This window comes from Mustela erminea, chromosome X, assembly GCF_009829155.1.
Source record: "Mustela erminea isolate mMusErm1 chromosome X, mMusErm1.Pri, whole genome shotgun sequence".
Taxonomy (NCBI): domain Eukaryota; kingdom Metazoa; phylum Chordata; class Mammalia; order Carnivora; family Mustelidae; genus Mustela; species Mustela erminea.
In genome coordinates, this window is record NC_045635.1 from 44,614,476 (window position 1) to 44,631,797 (window position 17,322).

Below are 17,322 nucleotides of genomic sequence, written 5' to 3' on the forward strand. Positions count from 1 at the left end.
ACACTGCCCTATAAGGAATTGCTACAAAACAAACACTGAATGCTATTATTGTTTTTTGTTTGTTTTGCTTTTGTCAAAAGCAAGAATTCTCTTAAGATTTCTTTCATTTAGCAAAAATAGGTACAGTAATCCCTCCTTACCCACAGGGCATATGTTCCAAGACCCGCAAGTGGGTGCCTGAAACCATGCATAGTACCAAACCCTACATATACTGTTTTTCCTATACATACATATACATGATTAAGTTTAATTTATAAATCAGGCACAGTAAGAGATGAACTGGTATTAAAATACAAGAATTATAATAATATACTATAATAACATGAGAATGTGGTCCATCAAAATATCTTATTGTACTGTACTCGCACTTCTTGTGATGATGTGGATGATAAAATGCCTACATGAAGAAATAAAGTCAGGTGACTTATGCAGGCATTGTGATATAGCATTAGGCTACCATTGACCTGATGATAGGTCCAAACGGTCATCTATTCCTGGAACATGGTTGACTGTGGGTAAAACTTTAGAAAGCAAAACCATGGGTAAGAAGAGAAGTGACCTAATCTGAACTTTTGAAAAAGATGGAGGATACATGTACTAAGAATGATTCTGCAGTCTATTTATGTCTTTTTAATAGCCAGCAAGGTCTAAGTTTGAGTGGGTAGACAAAAGGAAAAGAGAATTGTTATGAATCCTGTCCTAAGCCCTCTATACCCTTTGCACAGGCCTCAAATAAATCTAAACTTCCAGAGGTCCTGGCCTGCTTCTTCACACTGCTGTGTAGGCTTACACAGGGAAAGGTGTTAAGTCTTCTTGCACTATGGGTAGGCTTTTTGGATCCCCATATTTACCATCCAGAAAAAGTTGGAGCACCAAATTCACTATATTGTCAGTCCTGTTCATCTTAATATAGAGCATGAGCTTTGGAATAATATAAAACTGAGTTTCCATCCCCAACACATCACATTCTAGTCCTTAGATCCATTAATTTCAGGCTCACATCTTTGATTCTGAGACTATAAATTTGAGATACCTTAAGTACTGTTTGGAGATTGAGTTGCAGGAAAAGCTTTCTCTTCTGCATGGGTATGGGAATCGGTGTGTGCAAGACTTGAAACTGTACTCTCAGCTGTTAGTAGTGGTGGGGAATAGGGAATGGAAGGATGTCCCTAGGCCATTTATAGTCAGCCTGTGCTAGGGAACCAGTCTAGCATTGGAACCTAGAAAATATATGACCTGTGAAATAGTTTTGTATTGTGTTTTGTATTATATTTGCCTCACGTAACCTGGTAATCTTCAGTAAAATCTTATTAAAAGTTATATTCTGATCTGTTGTGTGTTGTAGGAAATTAGGGAATCATGAGGGCACATTCTAGAGTAAAAAGGTAGAAGGAGGATAGGATTCCATTACAAGTGCAGAGTAGTGGTATCCTTGTTTACCAGTTGAAAACCACTGTGCCCAGAGGAGCAACAACTTAATGAGGAGCAGACACTAGAGAGATAGTGATACAGTAGCTTGCTGAGGATCCAGAGAAGACAGAAGGAACTTTCTGAAAAACAAGGTACTAGCAGGCCAACTTTTAGCTAATATATTGCAACTGTGTGATTTATTAAAGGGGCACCTCCTCTGAATCAATGCCCCCCACTCCCACCAACTTCTTGAGTAGAATATTTGTGATGGAATTAGGAAACAAAAAAACAAAAACAAAACAGTTATTCTGTTCTGCATCAGGAATTAGTGAGTACAAGGCATGGCCTAGATTTCAGACCCAAGCTTTGTGCTATGTCTGCTGAACTTGTGCAGCACAGAAGTGGCAAAAATTCCATAATGCCCAGAGCATTAGCCTAAAAAATTCTGAAGAACAAGTTACCTATGTGGTGTATGCCTTGTAATAAAAGGGGTCCTGGATTTTTGAAAATATTCTGGTGGAAGGGGGCTCACTTGTGCCATCTGCTTGGGTAACATATAGTTACATTTGAAAAGAAAAACGCTGGAATATATATAGATATACATACGTATTTTTCAAATATGGCTATTCTGAGTAGGGGGATCATGTGTGATTTTTTTATTCATTTACCTTGGAGGGAATTTTCCGAATTTTCTGAAATTAAGGTAAATTAATTTTCTAATCAGAAAAAAAATTAATTTTTTTAAAGATACATTGTAGAATGGGAGTGCTGTCTCATCTGGAGCCTAAGCTTATGTCCACCATTGGGGTTCAAAGTTTGCTGATCACATTTGGCATGCTGATGAGGCTAAAAGTCTTTTAGCATGTGAAATTGACAGACTTTCAAGGAAATAATTCACATTAAGGGAAGAGCAAGTCTGCTAATATGTTTAGCTCAGGAGCAAAACCTGGGTTTTTGGAGGTGGGGTGTGTGTGTCTGTCTAGATTTGTCTTCTAATCAGCCTTCCCTACTTAAGTTTTAGGGATAGCAAGGGCCTACAAATAAACAATGAATTATTTTTCAATTTTTATTATGGAAAATTTCAAATATACACAAAAGTACAGAGAATAGTATAATGAACTCCCAAGTATCTGTCACATGGCTTCAGAAATTATCAATTTATCACCAATCTTATTTCATCTGTATGCTCACCTACCCCACCCTCAGATTATTTTGAAGCAAATACCAGTAGCATATCACTTCATCTGTAAAATTAACAGTACATTTGTCTAGAAGATAAGGATTTCAAAAAACATAACCATAGTACCATATCACATCTTAAAAAACCCAATAAAGTGGGAGATGTGTTGTTTCAAATTCTGTAAGGATTGATACAACAGTAACTACATTTCACCGGTACCATGAGGAAGGGGGTAACACCTAAAATGGAATTCATGGTTTTTCTGATGCAATTGCTTTTATAAATGCAAAGGAAACAAAACTACTGTATTAAAGCCACTCTGAGGCCTTTGTAGGAAACTGGGTAAGAGTGCTGACATTACAAACCCCATGGCAAGACTCCATAAAATTATCTCTAAACATCTTTGTCATTTTCTTAAAGTTGTTCTTCTGGAGACAGCTGACCCAAGTCGTTTCTTCCCCACTCACAGAAGTTTTTTTTCTTCAGCGCCTTTTCTAAGTGACAATTTAGCTGTCTCTCAGTCCTTCACATTCTCACATGCAGAAACCAGGTGGAAAGAGAAGTCAGCTGAGTGTGTTGGAAAAGGGGTTGAAAATTGGCAAACTGAATCAGTAAGAGACGCAAAAGAAACCTAGGCAAAGTAAGTGGTGTAATTAACTTTGGAAACTGCCTGTACTGCAGTTTTTGTTGGCTCTGGCATCAAATAATACAGTACACTGAACTTATAAAATGAGAAAAAACAATCTTCTTCAAAGGGAAGTTAAGATTACATGAAAGAAGTGCTTTGGGCATTGCAAAAGCATTAAATATATCATTTGTAAATCATCTTAAAATTTATTTTTATAAAAATCCACAATATTATCTTGTGTTCATTGTATTTATTTTATAATTAGTTTTATAGCAAGTGATATTTTTGAATAAAATTTCAGCAAAGTAACAACAGTACAAAAATACTGAAGTTGTTACACAAAGGACTGATTCTACAAAATATTGCCCTATGTATTGGGGTAATCTCAAAATGGTGTTAGCCACTGTGTGGTATGACATAGAAATATGAGTAATAATTCTCATCTTGAACATCTTACAACTGCCTTCAAAAGTTTCTGAAACACCTGATACAGAAAAGCCACATATATGGTGCCTAGACAGCATATATTCTACTAGCACCATATTGAAATGGGAATGTTTTGCCACATAGTGATTACAAAATATAAATTGAATCAAAGAACCTTCACGGATGTCAATCATATTTCCAGTGGTGTTTCATATACAGAATATGCAAAGAGTAAAGAAACAGGGTCCTTGCTCTCAAGGATATCACAGTCTAATGGCCAAGGCAGACATATCAAAAAAGCATAACAAAAGGCTACAGGTGTTAAAGTAAGAGTCTGTTCATGTACAACAGTAACAACCAGGGCAAGAAGAGTCAGTGGAACAGACAAGTAAGGAATGTTCCAAGATGTAGAAGGAAAGTCAGGTGAGCTGTCTCCTTGGAAACATGGAATCGCTCACCTCCACTTGAAAATCCATTGATCAATGATTCATATCAAAGATTTTTACAGCAATCTTGAAAATCTTTGCTGTTCATCTGGAAAAACAAACAAACATATAATTAGCATGCTTATATACTAATTTAAAAATTCCTCCAACTGATAAATTTACAAAAGGCCTATTATCTGCATCATTCACTTTGTGTTTGGAAAGCCTTCATGGAATTATCTAATGCAGATGCAATTTAAGACTGGATCAGCATAACAAATAGCATGGAGGACAAGGGGAGTTAGAGAGGAGAAGGGAGTTGGGGGAAATTGGAAGGGGAGGTGAACCATGAGAGACTGTGGACTCTGAAAAACAATCTGAGGGGTTTGAAGTGGTGGGGTTGGGGGCTTGGGGGGGTGGGGTGGTGGGAGGTTGGGGTACCAGGTGGTGGGTATTCTAGAGGGCATGGATTGCATGGAGCACTGTGTGTGGTGCAAAAATAATGAATACTGTTATGCTGCAAATAACTAAAAAAAATCTGTAGCTTTATAAAAATGTAATAAAGCTTAAAATTTTAAAAAAAAGACTGGATCAGCAGCTGAGGGAGTTACAGGTTATATTAGAAAACAAAAGAGGAAAGCAGTGATACTACAAGTTTTACAAAAAAGGATAGGCTGGTCATGTAAGACATAAAAAATTCTAAATTACGCCTTCTGGAGTCTAGGCTTATGGAAATAATTCAAGATAGTCCCCACCCATCACAGAATCTGTGGTCTAGCCACACAACCATGCAAATAAGTACAGTAGATTGTGAGAACTGTGACACACACAGAAGAAAGCATCTTAACCCAGTGGTCAGAGAAGACTTCTCATTGGAGATTATAAAGTATCTATTTTTATTATCTCAAATTTCATATTTAAAAAAAAATCTAACTATCTGAAGTTAGATAACCTGGCTGAAGTTAGTGTGAGCAAGAACTGGAGCCAGTTTTCAACCCAAGTCTGTCTGACTTCAAAACCCCAACTGTAGTTTCTATCACACCAAACTCTGTCTCATAAAAATGTCATGTTTTACTTCTGTTATCATAGTGACTTTTCCAGTTCTCATAGTACTGTTTGTCCATGAACATTTAAAATCTGCTAAATACAGTATAATAGTTTATCAGGAGACAACTACCAAGAAAATATTGATAAGACCCTGGTAGTGCCTGGTAGCTCTCCCACACGGGACACATGGAAGTAAAAACCCTTGCTCAGCCAAATACACCATGTGTGCGTGTGTGTTGATGTGTATACACACATCATTTCTTGAAAAAAATATACTTTATAGACACAGCATCAATTATTTAGAGTTTACCTATGTATCTATATTAACCCCCAATGTTTTCTCTTTATATCTTAATAAGAATAAACTATTTGACCGGCTGAAAATGTAAGATGTTTATAAAACATGCAGAAAATAAATTTCTGATGCATGACTGCAAACCTTAATTATCTGTGGAGAGCACTCATTGTCCTTTCTTTTCAAAGGGAGAGCTGAAAAACCAAACAAATAACGTACAGTTGCCTTTTTAACAATCTTAGAAGGAAAAAAATCGCAACTGTGCATCGATATTTGGAGTGCTGAGGTGATAGAAATTTTCTATATACTATTTCTGGTTACCTGTTTTGGTCTGGAACTCTTAGTCTTAAAGAGAAAAAAAGAATCTCCTTGGAAATTTTAACTATTCTGACAAGGCTACGCTCTAGAGAATATTTCACAAAAACTACTTAAATGAACCTGACAGTCCTGAAAAATATCATGACTTATTCTAAATGTTTCTGTCAAAAGAAGAAGGAAAAACGTCCACAACATATTTATAGGCTAATCATTCTTAATAATAGGTTAATATGAATACTGTGCATCTTTGCCTTTGTTAGATACTTAAGAACCAAATAAAATGAATAACAAGCAGAAGTTAAGTCTCCAAAATATTTGTGGCAGCATTTCAGGTGGAAGGGATATCTATCAACAAAAATATCTTCAAAATAAAACCCCAATATATCTGCTCTGTTAAGGCAGAATTTAAGAATCTTCTAAAATAACTAGGTTATTGGGGGAAGATACCTTTGGGTCGATGTGAGACTGAAATTAAATGTGCTCAAACAGATATTCAATACAGATCACTTCTTAAGAGAAAATAGAAAAACATTAAATAACCATATTTGATCAAACTATGTAATTCAGATGATGAAGTTGTCACTGGTTTTAAAAACTCACTCATTTTTTAGTTTACTTTGATAGCATTATTACAGAAAATGTTTTGTGAATTGAAACCTGTACTTTATCAGTGCTTAAGTTTGTAACAAAGTTTGTTTCCAAAATAGTGGCACCAAATTTCTTTAGAAAATTCAACAAAACCCACTTTTTAACAGCAATCGTATAAATGTATTAATTTGTAGAATAACAATGCAAACTCAAACGGAGAAAAATATTTGAGTATTTTGAAGAGTGAAATAAAGAACACAAGGGGGCAGGGCAGCCCAAAAATGTATACATTCTAAAAGTCAACCTATAAAGTTCAAAAACAGAACTATTCAATAGTCTTAAAAGATAAAAAGGCAGAGTACTGATTAGGAAGAGAAAGGCAATGGCTTTTGAGTTACAGGTAATGTTAATTTCCTGATCTGGATTCTGGTTACATACATATATTCTGTATGTAAAAATTGATTAAGCTGTACAGTTAATATTTGTGCATTGCTCTGTATGTATGTTAAAAAACAGTAAAATAATAAAGTTTAAGAAAAGGTAACAAATTTTTAGCAGTAATTGTGTTTAAAAACAGGTTAGTTTGTATAACAAATGTTTTTAAATAACCATGATTTTCTACTTTATACTCATTAATTGCAACTGCAATGTTTTAAAAATGTTTAGGTGTTACATATGGCATTAACTTTCCACCCCTAATACGCTCTTAACCAAGTAGGTTTTTCTTCTACTTAACTGCTGACATGGCTAGGGGAATAAATGTAGTATGAAAAGGCAGGCTATGCATTTTAGAAAAGATTCCTCATTTAAAACAAGTGTTGATGCAAATGCAAGAGCTTTTAATAAAAAAAAAGTTTGTCCCATGACACAAAACAGTTATCCTAAATCTTTAAGACAGTTCACTCCTCCTGGCAGTTTAAGAGGTCTGTAAAAGCTGAATATCAAGAAAGGTACCACACTGGGTTGGGATCTCATCACCATATAAATTCCATTCCTCTATGGTCACTGGTAGTCAGGAAGATTAACTAAAATGTCACTACATTCAAATATGTAAAATTTAATGTTCCTTCAAGAACTACTTTATATTCAGAGAACCATGGTTGTTTTAGGGTATTAAGGAAGGGGCTATGGAGTTGGAAGGTGAACATACTAAATCACACTCTATGAATAGTTTTCATGATAGTAGTACATAGCAGGACGTGTCCAGCTAACAATACTTACCCAAAAATATAATCACTGTATAAAGTAATACTTTGTTTAATTACCTTCGGGCTATATGGGAAATGGCCATTTCAAATAAGGAGCAACAAAATACCACAAGTGAAAATTTTTTGAAATTCCAATCGTGTACATACGAGAAAAGAAACTTCTGAAAATGGCAAATTAGATTACACTACTGAACACAAAATTATTGCCGAGTGCGGAAAAACCACAAGATGTAATGTCTTAAATATTTTTTAAATTTATATATATATATATAATTTATATATATATATATATATATATATATATATATAACTATCTTTAAACCAATTTCCATCACCGAAGAGCTTGCTAGCAAGGGCTAATGCAATGAAAGAGAAAGCAAGTTAAGGAAAAAAGTTAAAGACGCCACATAATCAAGATGTTCAGATTTTAAAGGCATTCACTATAAAACCAACCACAGGATTAGTACTAAAAACGCACACGTACACACACACGTGTGTGTGTAATGTAATAAAAGAAACTACAAAGTGTACCCACCTACACAAAAACACAAGCTAAGAGATGGGCAAGCAGTTAAGGCACTCTAAAAACAAAACAAAACAAAACAAAAAACCCACGTGGTTTAGGATTACCGAAATCTGTTACAGTGCTACCAAGCAGCGATTTTCAAAGCATCTGAAAAACGTGCAAATTGTCTGAAAACAGTGCCTGGCAACCGAGACGGTCTGCAAGCGTGATTCGGAGGGCTGCCAAGGAAACAAAAGAAGCCCCCCGCCTCCCCGTGAGACCGCACAAGGAATGAGAGGCGCTCCGGGCACTATTTATTCTAAGGTAGGCAGAAAGCAGAAGTCTGTGCAGGAGCGGTACATACTAGGGATCGCTCTGTGGCAGGGACCGGGCCACGGAGTTTCCATTGGTCGGGGAACCGCCCAGCTTTAGTTTTTCCAGATATTCAGCATGCACGGGCTTGTGGCACTGGAGAACCTTGATCGCATCTTCGATTTTGAACCACTCTCGCTTCCTCCCAATGCTAACCGAATCTTCCCAATCCTCCAGAATCTCAGTGACAGTCAGTACGTACACGTACGTTCTGTGCTTGCGGTCTTGGTTCTGTTCGAAAATGCCCAGGAGCCGGCCTAACTTCCCCTTGACTCCCGCCTCTTCGTACACCTCTCGGACTGCCGCACCGCCCGGCTCCTCCTCGGGCTCCATGCCCCCGCCCGGCACGATCCAGCGGTCCGGGTACCGACTGCTACTCACTAACAGCACCTCGTCCTCGAGCTCGCTCCGGAAGCAAAGGCACGCCGCCCGCTTCTTGAACCCCTCCGGGTCGTAGGTGCGCGTCTGGTTCGGCTTGCACTTCATCCTCTCGGCCGCCCGCTCCTGCCGCTCGCTGCTGCTGCTGGGGTCTCGGCCGCCGCCGCCGCCGCCGCCGCCGCCGCCGCCTGAGATGCTTGGGAGAGAAAGGGCCGACAAGAGCGGTGGGGAGAGAAGGCGCTCCAGGAGTGAGCCGGGGGAGCCCAGGAAGCCCCGGGGGAGATGAGGCGGGGGCGGGCAAAGTACGTCAGTCGGTTCGCTCCTCGTGCGGGCCGGAGGGTCCCGAATGCAGCCGCCTGACTGGACGAGGCGCCGCCGCCCCCGCGCCCGCCCCCGCGCCGCCGCCCCGCCCCCGTGCCGCCGCCCTCGGGTCCGCCACTCCGCACACCGCCCACCCGCGGCTCCCGCGCGCGCCTCCCTCCCTCCTCAGACGCCGGGCAGGGGTTGAGTGAGGTGAGGCGCATTCGCGTGCGCGTCCGCGTCCCCATTCACGTGCGCGTTCATGTTGGAGGGCGAGGGGCGGGGGCGGGGGTCTTGTGGCTCCCGCCGCGCGCGCGGTGCCTCGGGCCCACTGCGCAGGCGCCCCGCACCTCCCAGGCTGGAAATCTCTTTCCCCTGGGAGTTCAATTCCCGCGTTGTGACTGGGGCCAAGATCGCTTCCATGTGGGCCTTTGAGTTGAAGTTGGCTGTGGCGTGGCCAGACCTTTCTCCTCATCCTTCCTGGCGGTTGCCTGAAACGCATACACTTATTTTACAGGCCATCAGGCCAAGGGCATCATCATCGTCCAGAAGGAATGCTACCGCCTTACGGTTTAGGAAAAATGACCCTCGCTGTTCTTGGCAAAACAGTACCTACTCTTTGCTGAGTCATATCCATACCCTTTGAGTTCTTCAACAGGTTTGTCCACCTAAAAGGTAAAACAGCCGGTTATGGTTTATCAGCAAAATGGGTTTATTTGGGTGTAGCAGAGGAATTGCAATTGGGAACAGGCAAACTATAGCACCTCAGAGGCCCGTCTGGAGCTCAGACACGAGGACCTTTCTTCTCTAGGGAAAAGGAGGCAGTTGGGAGGGGCTTCCGGGAAGGGAAAGTCCATTGCAGAAAAGCCACAGTTGCAGGTGCTGACATTTTCCTCATTGGCCCCGTTGTGGTATTTCCTATTGGCTGGGCTTGTTGCTGGGCAAGGAGACAATCATCCTTCCTCCTGCTGGAGTAGGAAAGGAAGCTGCTTCCTGCGGGGAATGCCAGGAACTGTTTATCCTTGTTGGGGTGTGCAGCTGACCGCAGTGGTAGGCCGTGAGACGTTCCCCCTGCTAGCCACCTGACTCCATTTTAAATGAGGTTTCCTTGATTCAGGGTGGCAGGTTCTTGGCTTTGCTGGGCATGTTGGCACAGCCCATAACTTAACACTTTTCTTGAACAGGTCCTATTGCCCTCTTACCTAACCTCTGTTCCTCAGTTTCCTGACAGTAAACTTCTTGCCTACTTGTTTCAGCCCTGGCCCTTGGAGTCCTAGTCACCTAACAGCTGCAGAACCACCCCAAGTCACCTTTTAGGAAGTCCCAACACTCTTCACCCTCTTTCACTTTCACCCTTCTCTCTCTTTCTCACTGATAGGTACTGCTTCGGGTTTTGGAAAACATGCCTACAGAAATCCCTTCATGTTTTTCAGTTTGATGTTTACGGAGGCTCTTGGTGTGGGATTCCACACCAAGCAAGGCCGCTTGGTGCTCTTTCACCACCTCTCTGTTGGGTCATGCTGTCCTCTTGGCCAAGATGTGGACCATCATAACCAAAAAGTTAACAACCAAAAGCCCTCCCTCACCTTTTCATTTGTTCTTACTGTTTCCCTGCTCTAACTGTAGCCTTATGGAGAAGACGTCTGATGTCCCCTAACTTTTTCCATACTGCAGCTTAGGCATCTGTGTCTCTCTCTTCCCCACAGACCCTCTGCTGGCATCAAGCAACCAGGATCATGAAAACTCCCTTTTCCAGTGAAATAATCCCTCATCAAAGGGAAGGGGAATCTGAAGTGTAAGTGCAAAGGACTTTTTTTTTTTTTGAGAGAGAGAGAGGGAAGGAGGGAGGGAGGATGAGGGAGGGCGCGTGAGTGGGAAGGGGAGGGGCAGAGGGAGAGGGAGAGAGAAAATCTTAAGCAGGTTCCATGCCCAGTGCAGAGGCCCATGGGACCTTGAGATCATGACCTGAGCCAAAATCAAGAGTGGGATGCTTAACCGACTAGAGGCACCCAGGAGCCCCAACAACCCAATTCTTAAATAACAAGTGAGATCAGCTTCCCAAGGTCTGCTACACTCCATTTATACCCAGAATAGCTCACAAAAATGATCCTGTTCCCAGTGGCAACAGACTCCTGCAATATCTAGAGCATAATAGGACAAAAATGTGTGGGTTGCATATGAAGAAATGACAAAATGGAGACGTAGATACTAGAGATACTAGTATTGACCATATTTTAATGGTATATGGATGATCAAAGAACATTTGTTTCCTTTCTTTTATAAGTGGTTCATTTTTTTCCCAAAGATTTTATTTAATTATTTGAGAGAGAGAGAGAGAGATCCCAAGTAGACAGAGGCAGTCAGAGAGAGGGGGAAACAGGCTCCCTGCTGAGAAGAGAGCCTGATGTGGGGCTCAATCCCAGGACACTGGGATCATGACCTGAGCTGAAGGCAGAGGCTCAACCCACTGAGCCACCCAGGCGCCGATCAAAAAATATTTGAAGGAATGTGACACCCCGTGATTAAAAACAAACTAGGAACGTTGCTTTTAGCAGGCTGTAGTTCTCAGTGTGCCTAACGTACAAATACACGGATGACGTTAAGCAACTAGAAAAAATTCCATTATAGTCAAGGTCTAGGCAAATATACCTATTATCACCAATATTGTTAACTTTTGCTTTAGGTGATCTTTCCAGTGTACGGAGATCATAAAGAGGAAAAAAACATTATTTAGTAAAGAAGACCAAGTTTTCATTATTTCCAAATGATATGAATATCTTCTTGGGAAAAGCCTACGAAATGAGTAAAAATGAATTCCCTTCCATGGTAGAATGGAGTATTACTATTTAAAGCACTAATGGTTTCATGTATGCCAGCAGTAACCACATAGAAAATATGGTAGGGAAATGATGGCCTTCGCGGTAGCCATATCAGCCACCACACAATAAATAAAATACCAAGGGATCCTGAGCGATAAAGTTAGGACATTGTAGTAGAAAATGATAGAGCTCGGACTCAGCTTTGAAAGATGGCTTGAATGAATCAAGAGGAACTCTAGCAAATCTGGGAGGTGGGGCAAGGGGCTATGGTGAGTGGTGGCCCATCCAGGCCCCAACCACATCACAAGACTAGAGTTAGCATGTATTTTCTCCTTGTCTTACCAGAGGGGCTGCTTCCTAGTCTCGTCTATCACTTCCCCATCAGAGGATGCCTATGCAATAGGTGTCTGTTGAGGCATATTTTTTTTTTTTTTGGAAGGGAGAAGAATAGCAGCATTATGATATGGAAAGAGGTGCAGGCTGGATTCCCAATGGCAAAGTCATAGCACATTTCTGGATAGGAGGATCCGCAATTTACAGATATGGTACAATGCTGGGAAAATCTCAAACTGATCTTTTTCAGCAGAATTTTGTAAAATAATTTTATGATTCACCTATTAGACTGATCATGAGGCAAGATAGGTATGACTTTTTGTATAGAAATGTAAAAATCATTTTTGAGAGGCAAGCATTCCATTGTCTAGTTCACCCATAGTTAGGAATTCTCTAATGATGAACAGGGTTATTTCACAAGCTACCGTAACAGTAGACTGTTACAGTAACAAAATGTATTTTGTGCATATCTGCCTGTATCTCCTCCCACATTTCCCTTGGCCTTGGAGTTGGAATTTGCTTTGTCCAGTGGAACAGTAGCAAGAGCGAAGCAAGGAGAGAATTGAAAAGTGCTTGCACACAAGGGTTTGCCCTCTCTTGGTGCTCTTGACACAAGAGAACAACCGTGTGAAGAAGCGTGGGTTAAGTGGATGCTGAGAGACCCAGGGCCCATGCATCCCTCCACCATAGCTGACAGGGAACCAATTGCCAGAAATGTGGGTGAGACCATCATACACCATCCAGCCCCCAGCAGAGCCAGGGGCACTGACCACAGATGCATAGTCAAGCCTTCCAAGAAGAGCAAAAGGACCTCTCAGCTGAGCCCAGCTGAAATTATTGACCTGTAGAATCATGAACAAAAGAATTGGTTGTTCAAAATCACTACATTTTGGATGGTTTGTTGTGCTTCAGAAACTGGTTGGCACAACCGGTAACTACCACCCAACAAAATCCAACCCAAAATAAGAGAGAGAGAGAAAATGCTTTTCATAGTGGAAACCTCTACTTGAAAAGGTTGACAGTGAACTTTCCCTGGAGTCTTAAGGAAGGCAATGAGGTTAAGACAGGAGATATCTGTCAAGTAGAGTCTGTGTGGCAAGCCCTGTGATGGTCCCCTGTATCCTCCTGAACAGCCCATAAAATCTCAACGAGGAGGTTACTATTTACAATTCGTGGAAGAGAAGACTTAGAGTGGAGTTGACATTTGAATTCAAGTCTTCATGTCTCTCTACAGCCCGTGCTCTCGTAGCATCACCATGTCTTGTCAAATGATTGTTTTGATCAAGAGCTATAGTTTGTTGTGTCATTTTTTGATGAGGTTCAGAGTTAACTTCTTACATAAGGCGTTCATTTGCTCAGAGTCACTGGGTTCAAAGAAAGGTATTTTCCATCTAGATGTTCTTCTGCACAATCTAGTGGAAAGAACACCTGAGTGCCTACCTCACTGCCACCAATCAAGTGTGTTACCTGGACATGTTACATGACAACTCAAAATTCAATATTTTCTGCACACACAAAATGGAATTAAGTGATGCACTAGAGAAGATATTCTGTATTGTCATCACTCTAGGCACTGATTTTCATTTATTGATGGTCTGATTGGTTTTACACACTTAATATTTAACTGCCAACAAACCAGAACAATAAATATCAAAATACCCCTCAGCAGATTAAGAAACAGGCTGAGATGTGCTTAAGTAAGACAGTAAGTGAAGGAGCTGATACTCACACCTTGGTCTGTGTGACTCCAAAAATAATGCTCTTCCTCTCTCTGAGACATGCCATTCCTGTGGTACAGATGTCTTCTGTTCTCCCTCCCTCCCTCCCTTCCTTCCCTTCTCTCTCTCTATCTCTCTCTCTCCCCCCTTCTCCTTCTCCTTCTTTTTTCTAAATTCAGGAAGACCCAGGCACCCAGGAGAACATAGCTTCTATGGAATCTTCTAATGCAGAGGGGATCTTCTGTGAGACCAACAAGTCCGATACATATTTCTGCATCTTTTCTAGAGTAGGAAGGAACAGGCAGATTGGAAAGTGACAGCCACATCCATGGGAAGTTGAGCACCTTACTTAGTGAGATGGTGGTTTACAATTCTAAGAGAGAGGCACTTTCCAGAACAGCTGTTACCTGGGAGGGAGACTGTTATAGAACTTCCCAGAGCCTTGTATCATTTATAGCTGGAACCAGCTTTCAGGAGAGTGACCACAACATACCTGAGAGGATTTCAGGAAATAGTAAAGGGAAACAGTCAGGTGAAGTGATTTTAGTAGTAGTCAATGAGAGAAAATGTGGTGTTTTACAAACCAAACGACCTAGAATTTCAGTTTGGCTCTCTCAAATAGTTATGCAGCCTGAAGCAAGGGAATATCTCTGGCCATATTATTTCTCATTTGTAAAATGGGATTCTAAACTACCTACCCCATTAACTTCAACTCACCGGGGAAGGCTTTGCTGACCATGGGTGCCCACCCTCCCCTTACACTAGGATTCAGTTACCCCCCTCTTTTTTTCTTTTCCAGACTCCCTTGACTTTAGTTCTGTCATCACTGTAATCATGGAGCTTTGTAATGTTTTCCCAGCATGTTTGTAAGAAAGTCAAAGGCGGGGAGCCAACCTGAAACATACTTGTTCCCCCTGATTCAGCCCAGTGCCTGGAACTTGGTGTTCAGGAAGGGTTCGAAATATATGGTTTGAGTATTAGAGTGTAACGGAAGCTCCATGGATCAAAGGCCAGTTACTGTTGTACCTGCTAATTGTTTATTAGTGATACGAAAAGAAAGATGAGTGAACAGAGGCATCTCCATATATCTTTTCTCTTGGGGAGGTGCAGAGGGTTGTGTCTTTCAAATAACTCTCCGCATGTTCCCCAACTGGTTGCTTCTTTGTGTGTCTTGGGTACTCCCTCCATCATAGAATTGGCCTCATAGTGCATCTATACTAGATAATTCAGTAGAATCATCCCCCAAAAAAGTGATTGGAGCAAAAAGTATGCCTCCAGTTTTCCCCTTTGAGTAATGAGTGAATCACAGGGTGACCTATAGGCCTTTTACTTTTGTGATTTTGTGAGTCATGGAACAGCTGTGCAGCCAAGTGTCTGAACACAAAGCTCAATGGATGTCAAGTCTAGGTGAGTGCTTCCATCCTCTCCACGAGGCAGCCCTCCTTGAGTTCTCCTGTTTCTTTGATCCCTAGCTCTAGTTCCCTGACTGCTGTGTCTCTCCTTTTCACTGACATTGTCCCTGTACATTCTCATTCAGCACCTAAACCCTTGCTAGCACTCCTCTGTTCATGTGTCAGAGTGAAATGCTGAATCCTCCTGAAGGTCTACAAGCACCACCACCTCCTATTTTAGATTGCCAAGTGCACTCACCCTTTTCACCCCACCCCATATTCCTGATCTGTTTTACCTTAGCCTGAATTATCACCTACCAGACTCTGTTATTTACTTCTTTATTATGCTTATTGCTTGTTTCTCTCCCCACTCCCCCCACTGTAACTCCTGCTTCAATAGAAGCTCCTTGATCTTAGGGATCTTTGTCTCTTTGCCTACTGGTTTATGTGAAGCAGCCCAGAACACCGCTGAGCACACACTGTAGTCATCTAGACCATATCTGTTGATGTAGCAGACATGTCTGTTTCCTTTGCTGCACTGTGACACCCTTGAGGCAAGGGCCATGTTTCACTGGTCTTTGTCAATCCACCATCCAGAACAGTTTCTGATACAATTGGAAAGGCATTGCTGAATGTTGTTGAAACAATTAGTTAATTAATATTTTGAAAGTGACAGCAGTAGGGAAAACATTCTGTTTCCAAACTGCAGTTATTCTAGGAGGTGCCATCATTGTCAGCACCATGTATATATCAGCTTCCATGGGAACTATGCTAGTCAGCGGGGAGATATTTGAGGGCTAGAGTTTTGTGGATCCCTCCTAGGGCTGGCACTGTTCTTCCAGCACAACAGGATTTAGAGTGACGTTTCAGATAGCCATTCATCACCTGATGACTTTATCTGTGCAGGACTTGACTATAATTTACATAATATCTATGAAAATAAAACTGTATCTTTGGGAATGAAACATAGCTATATAATTAAACAGATAAAATGAAAGCAATTTACTGACAGAGTCGAAATGAATGTTGAGGCTAATGTTAAGTAATAGTGCACGTGTGATGGGTCTTACACTAGGCTCTTCATCCATCTTTCCTTTAGTCCTAATAAAAAGGCTTCAAGGAAATACTGTCATTCCCAATTCACAAGGGAGGAGGATATTGAGATCAGGGACATAGGGGAAATTGCCCAGGGTCTGAAAGCTGGTAGGTAGGTGCATGAGGTGGAAACTCATGACTCATTGATGATAACACCCCAGAAAGTCTAAAGTATCGGCCAGGCCCACTTAACTTGCCCCAGCAGTCCTGTCTGGTTCCTCTTCCATTTTTCGCTGATACAGCTCTCTGCTCTGTCATCCTATCTCCCACGATTTCAGAAGTTCTTCATGCCAGAGGCTTTCCCCCTGTTCCTTCGGCCCAATGCTGGTCTATTCCACACTGGTTCTGGCTGTGGCAGAGGAAAGACGACTCTTTCAAGTTCTCATGCGGGAATAGAGTAATTGTTATTTACCAGTCCTGTGTGACTTTAGACGATTGTGGATGCATCCTGAGGAGGGTCCTTTGTTGCAAGCTGATTTCCTTGTGTGAGAATCCTGCCAAATCCTTCCACTGAGGCATCAAATCCACCCAGGAGGGAAGATGCTTTTTTGTCAATGACACTGCTCACCCACAGGCCCAGACACCCTGAGACCAGTTCCCTCAGAGGCAAAACAATTTTCTCAGGGTCACCAAGCTGTTTCACAAGTTTCACAGGCTCCTTCGATAAAGACAACAAAGCACATACAACCAATGTTGGGTATTGGGTATCAATTTGGGAAAAGGAAAATGGCAGCGTTCCTCCTTTCACAGTAACATCTTTGAGTACCCCCAGTAAAATCAGCCTGTTCTGGAAAGATGCAACATCAGTGAACACCATGGTAGAGGGGCTCTGACCAAAGTTCTGAGCCAGGCCTTCGTCTCTGGAATTTGAAATTGGGAGGAGAAC

At 41.6% G+C, this 17,322-nt stretch overlaps 2 protein-coding genes across 3 annotated transcripts in view; one reads left to right on the plus strand and one right to left on the minus strand.

Annotated features, from left to right (window-relative positions):
- Positions 1-10,846, plus strand: part of LOC116582247 (centromere protein V-like protein 1) — a 65,435-nt gene extending 54,589 nt beyond the window's left edge. The window contains exon 2 of the mRNA XM_032329694.1: positions 10,787-10,846. The gene's annotated coding sequence lies outside the window, so the exon portion shown is untranslated. The remainder of the gene's footprint in view (positions 1-10,786) is intronic.
- Positions 2,490-9,140, minus strand: LOC116583401 (diphosphoinositol polyphosphate phosphohydrolase 3-beta). Of its 2 annotated transcripts, none has more exons than XM_032331507.1 (2): positions 8,395-9,140; positions 2,490-4,178 (listed from the first exon to the last, which is right to left on the minus strand). In XM_032331507.1, coding segments are annotated over exons 1-2 (495 nt in total). In that variant the 5' UTR covers positions 8,889-9,140; the 3' UTR covers positions 2,490-4,177. The 2 variants fall into 2 exon arrangements, with proteins under 2 accessions (XP_032187398.1, XP_032187399.1); XM_032331508.1 differs by having other exon boundaries at positions 8,061-9,140.
- Positions 10,847-17,322: the final 6,476 nt, after the last annotated feature.

Excerpts from the sequence above, each read along its gene's own strand:
- LOC116583401 (XM_032331507.1), bottom strand. The coding sequence starts at position 8,888 with ATGAAGTGCAAGCCGAACCAGACGCGCACCTACGACCCGGAGGGGTTC.